This window comes from Talpa occidentalis, unplaced genomic scaffold, assembly GCF_014898055.3.
Source record: "Talpa occidentalis isolate TD23 unplaced genomic scaffold, MPIMG_talOcc4v2.1 talOcc4.14, whole genome shotgun sequence".
In the NCBI taxonomy this organism is placed as follows: domain Eukaryota; kingdom Metazoa; phylum Chordata; class Mammalia; order Eulipotyphla; family Talpidae; genus Talpa; species Talpa occidentalis.
In genome coordinates this window covers 13,931,205-13,943,818 of record NW_023601433.1, presented here as the reverse complement: position 1 = coordinate 13,943,818, position 12,614 = coordinate 13,931,205, and the positions used below count along the sequence as shown (strand labels likewise).

Below are 12,614 nucleotides of genomic sequence, written 5' to 3'. Positions count from 1 at the left end.
CCCTCTTCCTGTCCCTCTCGTAATAGGGGTGAATGTATGTGTGGATAGATTAGGTATATATATGTATGTTCACAGACACACATGTACATACATAGAAGATTTCAAATATCTGCTTCACAATTTTCATGTTAAAGTGACACTCTGTTAATGGATAAAGATGTGCTAGATATACACAATGGAATACTACTCAACCATTTAAGAGATGACATCTTGCCACTGGTGACAACATGGATGGGCCTGGAGGAGATTATGCTAAGCAAAATAAATAAGTCAGAAGAAGAAAGACAAATTCTGGATGGTTCCATTCACATCATAATGTAAAGAAATAAAGCAAAGGAACAGACAGAAACTAAAAACCTTTGAAATCTGGCAATGGAAGAATGAAGGCTACCAGAAGGGGAGTGTGGAGAGAGGAGCTAAGGCAGGAGGGGCCAGTGGACTGTGGTGGAAGGTATGTGGGTAGGTGTGGTAGAGATGGGAGCCTATGCATTTGTCAAGGCGTGAATCTATACCTCTACATCATATGCATCAGCATCAATAAACATTTTCTTAAAAGGTGGAGCTCTTTGAAGCCAGAGCATGGGAGAAATTCAAGTCTTTGGATCCAGTCACATTAGTCTAGACACCTGTGCCCTTCTGTATTAGTCAGCTCGAGCTGCTATGACAATGTGCCCCAGACTGGGTGACTTAAGCAATAGACATTTATTCTCACAGGTCTGGAGGCTAGATATGTCCCAGATCAGGGTGGTAGGAAATTCAGTTCCTGGTGAAGGCTATCCTTATAGCTTAAAGGCTTCTAACTGTGTCCTCACAAGGTCTTCCCACTGGAGGGGACAGAGAAGAGAGAGAGAGATCTGGCATTTCTTCCTCTTCTTGTATTGTACCACTTTTTTTCACTCAACAATCCTTCCCTAAAATTCCCTCAAATTGGTCTTTATACAAATGCATTATTTTTCATGGCTGAGTAATATTCCAGAGGCAGATCACCATAACCTTGCCAGTTATTTCCTGACCAGTCAGCAAGGTCCTGGACACCTCCCTTCATCTTCCCTCTCCCTCATGATCACCAGACACTGGAGAACCCCAGCTTCTCATCTTCACTGTCACCAGGTGAGGCTGTCGTTTCTCATTAGAGATGTCGTCCCCTAAAGCGATGTATTCAGAGACAGACAAAATATACACCGATGATCCCAATGGCTATACCATATAGCCTACATGTAGAAGAGATACCATCTTAGTTTATATAATTACACTCTGTGACATCTGCATAAGGGCTAAATCAACTAATGAGTTTCTCAGAACGTATCCCCATTGTCAAGGGACACGTGACTAAGTATTGCTAAATCGCCTCCTAAGTTTCTTTCTGCTTCTCTAGCTTTGCTCACTCCTAATGCAGTCTGTGCTAGTTAGCCCCCATAATTTTTTTTAATAAAGACATTTTAATTTTCTAATATAAAAAACATGATCAAGCCCTACTCCTACTGAAAATACTTTAGTGACTCATCTTTGTCCTGGAGATAAGTCCAAATTCATGACGTCTGTACAAGACCCTTCAAGAGATGCTCTCTTCCAAGCTCTCTCTCCATCCTTCCTGTGCCCTTCAGTCTCTCCTGTCTTAGTCTGTTCTTCATTCATCCTCAGTGCATAAATGAGCTCTCTTCTTCACAACAACACTCCTTTCCCTGCTCACCCTGCTCCTGGACTCCTTACCAAGAGTTTTTACTCTTCCTTCAGGCCTCAGCCTCCTCAGAACAACTCTGCTCATTCTCCAAATCCCAAGTTAGAGCCCCTGTACTCCTCTGTTATACTTGGGTTTCACTATAGTCTTCCATCCTCTTTTCTCTTCTCCCTCTCTGCTTTATGAATGTGTTGGACTGCAAGGAACAGAAAACTCATATAACAGTAGCTTATTCAGGCGCACATACACACATACAGAGAGAAAGAGAGAGAAAAAGAGAGAGAAAGAGAGAGAGAGGCTCACTATTTTTAGCTTTGTATTTTTCATGTCCCTGCTTGTTACCTCATGTTTGCAAGGTGATTGCCACAGCTCCAGGTATCATGCCTGCATTCCAGTAGCAACAGTGGGAATAACAGCATAGGCCAACTCTCCTCTGAAGTCTCAGTTCCTTTAAATGAGAAGTAAGATTTTCTTGAAAACATCTCCCAACAGAGTTTGGCCCAGATCTGAGCACTGAGGAACAACACCATCTAGAGATTGAGTGGAGGAGGAAAGGGAAGAAGGAGAGGAATGTAACAGCTGTTGATATAACAGGATGACTAGGAGAGTGGGGTGTCTCTGCAGAAGTAAGAAAAGAGTGAAAGTCACAATTCTGAACCTTAGATCTCCCTCCCCCCAATAAAAGAGGGTGAATCAAGAAGGAGACAGAGGTCAGCTATATTAAATTCGGACAGAGACACGATCTTGGATTTATCTGCATCAAAGTGGTTGGTCATCTTGGGCCTCCCCAGTGGCGCAGCAGGTTGAGCGCAGCGCTGTGAAGCTGTCCGCAGCCTCTGCAGCACAGGTTCGATTCCCAGCCAGCCAGGGAGATACCCACATGTAGCGGCAGACCTCACCTGTCATGCCCGCTGCTACCCTCAGCAGTGTCTTCAGTCATCTGCTGTTCTGCTCCCCGCTCTGTCTCTGGTGAATTCTCTCACCTGCATCTCTGGCCTGTACCCCAGTTCTGGTATGCATAAATAAATCTTAAAAAAAAAGTGGTTGGTCATCTTGAAAAGAGCTACTTTGGTACAATATTACAAAATCCATTCTGGGGGGAGTAGATAGACATGGGATCCTGTTGCCTCTGACCCCCTGCAAGATGGGCTTTGCACTTTTTTGCAAGGCTTCTTTTTTACATAAAAATATACTAGTCACTATAGTTAAGTGGGATACAAAATAATACTGGTATCTTTTTAAGTTTTCGGTACCAAAAATTCTTAAACAAAATGTCGGTAATATGATTTTGCAATATTATTATTATATTCACTCTAGTTACACAAGAATCTGATGAACTATGGCCAATGTGAAGATTAGTTGAGCCGACTTTTGAGCTAATTTCCTTCTCCATGTTTCCATAAAAATAAGCTAATTAAAACTAACCTTATAAAATCAACTAGCTTGGAAGACGGGTTATTTCAATTGGTTCTTTCTATTTCTGGCTCTGTATAATTGTTGAGAAATTCAAAACTGTTGCCTGTAAATGTAAATGAGTTGGAATCCATTTCTGGCAACGTGGCAAACTAAACATTATAAAGAATGTTCCCACTCTAATACACTTAAAATACTGGGCAATTGTTTGTCAACCTGTTAGAAAGAAATTTTACTTTCATTTCAATTTTATATACTATTTGTTTTAGATAACTAGTTTACTCAAATACTTCAAAACTCAAAGAGGGAAACGTTAAAAAAATTGCACCTTCTCTTCCTCCCCCACCTGAGTCACCACTTGTGTTAATTTCATATTTACCCTTCCAAGATTGGTATATGTGGATGCAAGCAATTATATGTACATGTACATATGTTCTATATATATAGTATATATATTTATAAATTTCTGTATGCATTTACCTCCTTACTCAAGGGACGATTATAAATATTTTACATTTTTCTTACTTTGCTAGTAATCTTTTTTGTGGCCGCTTCATTCCTTCATGCACCAGCCTAACGCTGTGCTAGGTGGGGTGTCCTGCTCTTGATAGAAATGTTCCCTGGTAGGTGTATGCCTAACTTTTTGCCTCATTTTGCTGTTATGAAATGATGAAAGAACATATCATCGTGATACATATCTCATTTTTATGTATAGGTATTTATGTATAGGTATCAGCATTGTACATACCTCATTTTTATGTGTATAGGTATTTGTGTAGGATAAAGTCCTGGGGAAAAAATGCATTGGAAATTTGCACTGGGAAAAGGCCTCACCTGGGCGTCAATCATGCCACACTTCCACCAGCCCGTGGACTGTCTCCCTGCAAAGGTGGCACCCACGTGGGTCTCCAGCTTTCACTTGGCTGCAGCTCTGAAATGTGTGAAATGGTTTCTCAGGGTATCTGCAGCTGCATTTCCTTTGTGAATGAAATTAAACATCTTGTCATAGATTTAAGGGGTGTCTGCAGTTATTTTTCCACGAATTCTGCTAACAGTTCATGCCTCCGTGTGTCTTTTGGATTCTGAATGTTTTTGTTTGTTTGTTTTTTCCTTGCTGGTATCCTGGGCCTCCCTCTCTCCTCTAGTCTTCTCATCTCTCCCCCCAGCCCACCCCCCAGGAGGGTAGGAGGGCTCTCATGCCAGGACTCTCTCTCTTTTGGGTTGCAAGCTCTCCGGCCAAGTAGGGAGAGCAGGGCTGGTGCCCCACAGCTGTGTCTGCATATATCTGGCCCCTCCCCACAATCTGAATCCCCCGAGGGGCCGTCCCCACCCCCACCCCCAACCGCACTGGCCTCTTCAACTCTGGGATGACTGGCTCACTCCACCCAGTCCTTTACCTTCTCCCACCGCCTGCACAGCCCCTCCCCAGAATTCCTCAGGAACTCATCTGCCTCAGGGAGGGGCGCTGATAGGTGACAGTAGCAGACATTTTCCCACATCGACTTTTGCCTTTTGACACAGTCTGTCTGTGTTCCCTTGTCTCTGGGACTTTCCTTTATGTGCATTGGTTTGCCTGACTTCATGTAACCATTATTGAGGGGCAGGTTTCCGTGCCTGCGAGCACCCCCACCCCCAACCGCCACTGTGCTTATGTTTCAGAGGGTTTCTGCTTAGTTTTGCTTATTTTTCCAAAGGAACAATAAAATCTTCTTGTCTGATTCTAAGACAAATAAAAGATTAAAAAAAAACAAGTTAATACTTTTTTATTGAGATCATTGCATTTATAAATTAGCCCAGGAAGAAATGATGATTTGAGTCTTCCAAAGAACATAACGTATGCTGTTCTGCTGTTGTGGCTTCAGGCATATTCTGCTTTTCACATTTCTTTTAACTTTACTTCTCGGTACTTTATCTTTTAGTTGCAATTACAAATGGAATGTTCTCTTGCATTATGTCCTCTAACTTACTTTTTTTTATATATGTGAAAGCTATTCGTGTACGTTTAATTTTACATCTGCTTTGTTCGCTGTTAATGCGCTCTCTGCCTCCCCCTTGTGGGCCCATGGGAGAATCACCCCTCTGGACCCGGTGCATGGATGGGGCCCTGTGACTGCTTCTGCATTATGAACAGAAGTGAGATGACGCTCCTGTGCCAGGGTATTTTATCATTAATGGGAGATGCTTCAAGATTTGTGTTCCTCTGCCGCATTTTCGGGCAGTTTTCAAGAGCACCTGCTCTGTCATCCTGAATCCTGAGAAGGTGTGACATCCAGCACACCTGTAAGCCAATAGTAAACCTTTGCTCTCTGACCTCAGTGGGCTGGAGGCTGTTTGTCCAGGCTCTGTCGTCTCTCCTGCACGGTGGCATGCTCTCGATAATAGTATGTCAGGGCGTTTATCCTAGTGTCTCATGAATGTGTCCGTTAGAGTTTCTACTTTTTTGTTTAGTGTGTGCATATTCTTCTGTCTTCTGTTTTACAATGTACCTCATATTTGTTTTAAGCAGGTATGGGAAGGCACAGGAAGGACTGTCATAAGGAGGAAGCTTTTACTCACAGTTGCCTAGAAGCAGCCCGCCCAGATCAGGGAAGAGGCAGGGGGAGTGAGAGGGGAACATGGACTAGAGCCTTTGATGCAGTGTCCATGTGCAGGAAGCAGGAGCAGCAGGCTCAGGACTGACCAGATGAATGATTTCAGGCTCTGGGAGGAGGCACCATCCCTACTGTGTGGTAGCTGGTGCCCAGATTCACTCAGTGTTCTGGGGAGACATTGGCCCAAAGTAGGAGAACCCCAGAAAGAAGGTGGTGGGGGTGTGGGCTCTGTGTTGTCTGGTTTGCACATAAAAGATTGCTGGGGAGTAAATAATTATTACCAAGTATTAGATCAACCCAGGAGGTACAGTCTCTCCAAGGTTGGAAAGCCCCCAAAATCCAGAAGTGTGTTACCAGCCTGATTTTTCTTTTTTTTTTTTTTTTTTTGCTTAAATATTCAAATCTATTTTTTACCCTTAAAACAAAGTTATAGCTTGGTGTTGACATTACTAGCACAATTTCCTCATATGTGTGTACCTTTTAAATATGTCAAATCAAATCTTTATTTTAAAGTTTGATTTCTTTATTATACTTTAAAATTTTCTTTTCCATTTTTTTAGATTTCTTGTTTTGTGCTCCAATGTGTATGCTGTTATTTCTTGCACCTATATTCTATATCTACTCTTTCTCTCTAACCATGTGGTTTTTTTATTTGTTTCACTGTGCCCACTTATTTTTCAGTTTTGTGATCCATTTCTCTTTGTTCCCTTATAATTGAATTTCATTTCTAAAATGATTTTAATTTGATTTTCCTTTTTTCCCTATGTTTAGTCAGTTCCTAATTCATATCTCTATGAGTTCATGTACCTCTGCTTCAGTTTTCCTTTATAGATATGACACTTTTGGGCTAAATTAGCCCTCTGAGAACAAATCATATATGTGAAGTTTAACTTGAGCTTTAACCCCACTTCATGTTCCTCTTTGGACAATAAAATCATCAAATGGATTAGAAGTTTAAAGGGCAGGCATTTCATTAGTGAACTGTATCACAGGTGTTGAAATTTATCATGAAATATGTACCTGGTATTAATCCAATAACCTGATACGATGTTGTGATCATCAGACATTGAAGCATGTTGTAAAAGAGAAAATTTAACAGGGAACTTTTCATCTATGAAGTCTTTAAGATAGGTATTCTTTCATACAGTGATGCTGTTCTGCTGCTTGGAGCAAATATTGCTGGAAGAAAGAGTAAGCAAATACAGAAAGATAGGGCAACAGGAACATACTTCCATCATCTCAGGTTGGCTGTTGGAGAAAAATGAGTATTTCTAGTTGGGTGAATTGCTAGAAGTTCAGGATCTGTGCATATATAATTAGAGGAAAATAGAAATCAGATAGTCTACTCACATCTGCCTGTGATAATTGGATATTTGACCTTAAAACTCAGGATATAAATTGTAATTAGATTTAAAATTATTCACATGGAGAGGGACTTAATCTTCAAAAGAGGATAAAAATTAAGAGGAGAAGAGTATGATTACTAATTGACTCGGATTCAGTGTGTGTTTCCTCTATCCTTCCATTAAAAGTCCACTGATTCTCAGAGGCAAGAATTCAAGCCTGCACACTGAGTTCCAGCCTCCCAAAATAGCTCCCCTCCTGCCTTGAAGAGTCTGCTTTGGCATCAGGCACAGATCCTACTGTCCTTTTGGCATCAGGCACAGATCCCTGCTGCAGGTGGGCAGACCCATCCCACCAGGTATCTCTCCCAATCAGTGCCTGAACGCTGATGTCTACTCCTGCTGAAGTTTTCATACAAGAAAGTCTTTTTTCACTATATTAAGCTTAAAAGAAAAAGTAAAACTCAGAGCAAAAGTCCAAGGAAAGTTTGGGAATTCTTCTTACTTTTTCTTTTTTGTTTTGTTCCTTCCAGCAGTATGTTGTAGAACTTGATTTTCATAGGAGGTTGTGTTCACTAGGAATGTTGTGTTTTGAAGTGTGTGACTGTGTGTGAGCTGTAAGGCTATGAGACGAGACACAATTACATAGTTCAGATCGATGGTAGTTGTGGGTGTGACATTCTACTTTTAGAGATTACACACAAGGTCATTCATCCTTTGGAAAATGAGAACTACTGGCAGAAGTTTTATTAGTTTACTAGGAGCTAATGAGAACCCCCTTCTTGCACAATTATTTTCTGCAATGAGACCATTACCCAGCAGTAATAATGTAATCTCTTTTCATTTCTTGTCCACAGGCAAGAACTGGGACCTGACAGCCGCTCTGAGTGACTATGAGCAGCTCCGACAGGTGCACACAGCCAACCTGCCACATGTGTTCAACGAGGGCAGGTGCCCCAAACAGCCAGAGCGTGAGCTACCCCAGGCGGGGCACAAGGTGGAGCGGCCCTACCTGCAAAGACAGGACGACATTGCCCAAGGTACTGGCTAAGGGACCAAGCTCAAGCACCGCCCCCTGTGGGCCAGGATGCCATGGCTCACAGGAGGGCTGGGGTGCAAAGAATGGTGAGGTCTTCACCCCCCAGCTGCAGGCACTGAGTGCATCTTTCCTTGTATTCAGCTAAAACGTCCATTGTAGCTTCCAATCACAATTCCTCCCTTGGCTTCCGAAAAGCTGGGTGGTGTGTCCAGTTCTGCAGAAGCCCGCATTGATTAAAAGCCAGCATTCCTCCTGGAGTTCTGGCTTTTCAAGATCAAAACATCTCTAGTTCAATTATCTCCCAAGTAGCACAGTCTCGTGTCTGTTCAGTGTTAGCATCATCATCCCGTGAGTCCCATCCTCACTATTCTTTTCTATTAATTACAGAAGATACACTTATTACGACCCAGGGAACTATAAAATTACACAGTTGATTTTGAACATGGGTTTGAATTGCAAGGGTCCTGCCATAGGATTTTTTTTCTGTCCAAAAGTTCTGCATTCACAGATTCAGCCAACCAAGTGGTTGAATCCATGAATGTGGACCCTGCTGATAACTAGGACCACCTAGATAAAGGACTTGAGCAACTGTGGATTTTGCTATTACAGGAGTTCTAGAAGCAGTCCCCTGTGGATGCCAAGGGGTGACTGTACTTAAACTTTGGGAGAGTCAAAAGTCATACCAGATTTTCAACTGTACGGGAGGTAGGCACCCCTCACCCCCGAGTTGTTCTAGAGTCAACTGCACAAGAAAAACCTAAGAGTTTTTTTCTTCACACCTCCCAAATCTCACTAAAGTAATCACCAATGGTGACATGCTGGTCTGCCTCCTGCTTCTCTTGCCAGGCATGTTCAAAACACAAAGGCATCAGGGGCAAAGGCACATTACACCTTGTAAAGTGCTTGTTTTGCTGAACAATCGGAGATGAACCAAGTCTTTTAATATTTTACTACCAGTGTACAGTAATTTTTAAACCACTCCTGTATATATGATTATTGTTTGTTCTTGTTTCTTTCTCCCCCTTGGTGGATGTTTGTTTTTAACAATATAGGCAATGCTAAAATAAACTTCTTCATCATCTTCACATGCCCACACTGGTGCTTTTCCTTCCACGAGGTCTTGTTCCCAGAGTGGATCTCCTGTGCAAATGCGAGTAGTTTTAATTTGATGATGTTAAGGCTTCTTTCCTGAACACGTTTCTGCTCATTGCCGTGAAACCAGGCGTCTCCCTTCCTTCTTCACTCCAGCCTCAATGTCCTTGAGATGGTTTTACATTGTTTTTCCATTCTGAAGGCTCACAACTGTCTTCTTGTTTTAAATTTTGTCTTGTCATTTGCCTGTTAGGTGGTGAGGTTTCCCCTGCTGTGTACTGCCTGTTCATTTAGTTGGTCCCTTTTTCCATTGATACATTTCATTTTTTAATCAATTTGTAGCATTTTTTGCCCTTAAGGTTACAAACATGTATTTTCTGTGTACATGTATTTATATGTACACTCTATCATTTGTTTTAATAACTTGGTTTATAGACTATTAGGCCTACAAAATGTTGGCTGGTAAGTTTTCTCTCTCAATTTAGAAGGTCTTCTGGAATACAAAATTACTAGAATATTTTCCTATACCAATTTTTTTAAAGATTTAATTATTTTTACAAGAACAGCGGTAAAGGCCAGAGGTGAGAGGATTGAGGATTCACCAAAGACAGAGTAGGAAACAGAACAGGCAGACGGACTGAAATACACTGCTGAGGGGAGCAGCGGGCGAGACAAGAGAGGTCTGCCATACCATGTGGGTATCTCCACAGCCAGCCGGGATCAATCCCACACTGCAGAGGCAACGAACAGCTTCACAGCGCTGCGCTCAACCACCTGTGCCACCAGGGAGGCCCTCCTATATCAATTTTTAAGTTTTGTTCTTAGCCCACGTAATTGATTTCAAATTTTGTAAATAGCTGAATAATCCTGCTCTGTTAGTCTTGACTTTAGTAGCTTTCTATGGTATTTCTCTCTGCTAAGGCAAGTCCCTATTTTGCAAGTATTTTTGAATTCTTTTTCACTACTTTTGGATATTTGTTCTGCCACGACTTTTGGATATTAAGATTAGAGTTCTAGCTGGAATTGGATTGTTTTTATTTTATTTATTTTTGTCTTTAAATTTTATTTTTATATTCCCCATACAATTACAACCCCCTTATTCTGACCCCAATCCCTCCTTTCCCCGCCCCCCTCCCCCATAGAGTGTCTCTGGTTCATAGCTGTTTGTTGATTTTGATTTTTTCCTTCTTATAGTTATTCTTTTTCCTGGTCCCTTATTTAAGTTTTCTAGATTCCTGCTATGAGTGAGACCATCTGGTATTTTTCTTTTTCTTTCTGACTTATTTCGCTGAGCATGATCCCTTCCAGCTCCATCCATGTTGCTGCAAATTGCATGTGTTTATCTTTTTTGAATGCTGAGTAATATTCCATGGTGTATATTTACCACATCTTCTTGATCCAGTCATCTATTTTGGGGCATTTGGGTTGTTTCCAAAGCTTAGCTATTGTAAATAGTGCTGCTACAAACATAGGGGTACAGGTGCTCTTTGGAATTGATGTTTCTGTGTCCTTTGGGTAAATACCTAGGAGTGGAATTGCTGGATCATATGGAAGCTCTATGTTTAGTAGGTCCAGAAATCTCCACACAGCTCTCCATAGTGGTTGGACCAGTTTGCACTCCCTCCAGCAGTGCAGGAGAGTTCATTTTTCTCCACAACCTCGCCAGCATTTGTTGTTGCTAGTTTTTTTAATATGTGCCATTCTCACTGGTGTAAAATGGTCTCTCATTGTAGTTTTGATTTGCATTTCCCTGATTACAAGTGATGTTGAACATTTTTTTCATATGCCTGTTGGCCATTTGCATTTCCTCTTCAAAGAAGTTTCTTTTCAGCTCTTCTGCCCATTTTTTGACGGGATTATTTTCTTTGTTGTTGATGAGTCTCATCAGCTCTTTGTAGATTTTTGTGATCAGTCCTTTATCGTTAGTGTTGTGTGCAAAAATGTTCTCCCAGTTGGTGGGGTTTCTCTTTGTTTTTCTTATTGTCTCTTTTGCTGTACTGAAGCTCTTTAATTTGATATAGTCCCAGCTGTTTATCATTGCCTTCACTATCACTGCTTTGGGTGATGTGTCTGTAAAGATGTCTTTGATGTGCATATCATGTAGTGTTTCGCCTATATTTCCTTCTATGTATTTTATGGTTTCAGGTCTTATGTCTAGTTCTTTAATCCATTTTGAGTTGGTTTTTGTGCATGGTTGAGGTAGTAGTCAAGCTTCATTCTTTTGTATGTAGCGACCCAATTTTCCCAGCACCATTTATGAGCAAACTTTCTTTGCTCCAATGCATATTCTTTGCTCCTTTGTCAAAGATTCGTTGACCATAAATCTGTGGGTTTATTTCTGGATTTTCTATTTCTATTGGTCTATGTGTCTGTTCTTGTTCCAATACCATGCAGTTTTGATGATTATGGCTTTGTAGTATAGTTTGAAGCCTGGGAGTGTGATGCCTCCATTCCCTTCTTTTTTTTCAGGAGTTTTGGCTATTTGGGGTTTTTTGTGGTTCCATATGAATTTCATCAATAATTGTTCTATTTCTTTGAAGAATGACATTGAAATTTTTATTGGAATAGCATTGAATCTGTATATTGCTTTTGGTAGGATGGCCATTTTAATAATGTTTATTCTTCCAATCCATGAACAGGGGATGTCTTTCCATTTCTTTGTGTCTTCTTCTATTTCTTTTAACAGTGTTTTATAGTTTTCTTTGTATAGGTCCTTTACCTCTTTTGTTAGATTTTTCCCAAGTATTTGATTTTTTTTGTTTCGATAATAAAAGGGATTTTTTTTTATTTCTTCTTCTTCAGATTTATTTGTTTGTGTATAGGAAGGCTACTGACTTTTGCAAGTTGATTTTGTATCCTGCACTTTATTGAACTGATTGATGAGTTGAATTAGTTTTTCTGTGGAGTTTTTGGGGTTCTCTATGTATATTATCATATCATCTGCAAATAGTGATAGTTTGACTTCTTCTTTTCCTATTTGGATTCCTTGGATGTCTTTCTCTTGTCTAATTGCCCTGGCTAGGACTTCCAGTATTATATTGAAAAGCAGTGGTGAGAGTGGACATCCTTGTCTTGTTCCAGATCTTGATGGAAATGCTTTCAGCTTTTCGCCATTGAGAATGATACTGGCTGTTGGCTTGTCATAGATGGCCTTTATGATGTTGAGGTATGTTCCTTGTATCCCAAGAATTTCAAGGGCTTTTATCATGAATGGGTATTGCACTTTGTCGAAAGCTTTCTCGGCATCTATTGATATTATCATATGGTTTTTATATTTGTTTTTGTTGATGTGTTGGATAACGTTGATTAATTTTAGGATGTTGAACCATCCTTGTGTTCCTGGAATGAATCCTACTTGGTCGTGGTGAATTATCTTATGGATACATTGTTGGATTCTAATAGCTAAAATTTTATTGAGGATTTTTGCATCAGTGTTCATTAGAAAGATTGGCCTGTAG

At 40.7% G+C, this 12,614-nt stretch overlaps 1 protein-coding gene across 4 annotated transcripts in view; it reads left to right on the top strand.

The window, feature by feature from the left end:
- The window catches only part of OTUD7A (OTU deubiquitinase 7A), a 165,473-nt gene that overhangs the window by 107,861 nt on the left and 44,998 nt on the right, over positions 1-12,614 (top strand). For all 4 annotated transcript variants that reach the window (XM_054694795.1, XM_054694794.1, XM_037510107.1 and 1 more), the window contains one exon: positions 7,883-8,065. In XM_054694795.1, the coding sequence (XP_054550770.1) occupies positions 7,883-8,065 (183 nt within the window). The remainder of the gene's footprint in view (positions 1-7,882; positions 8,066-12,614) is intronic.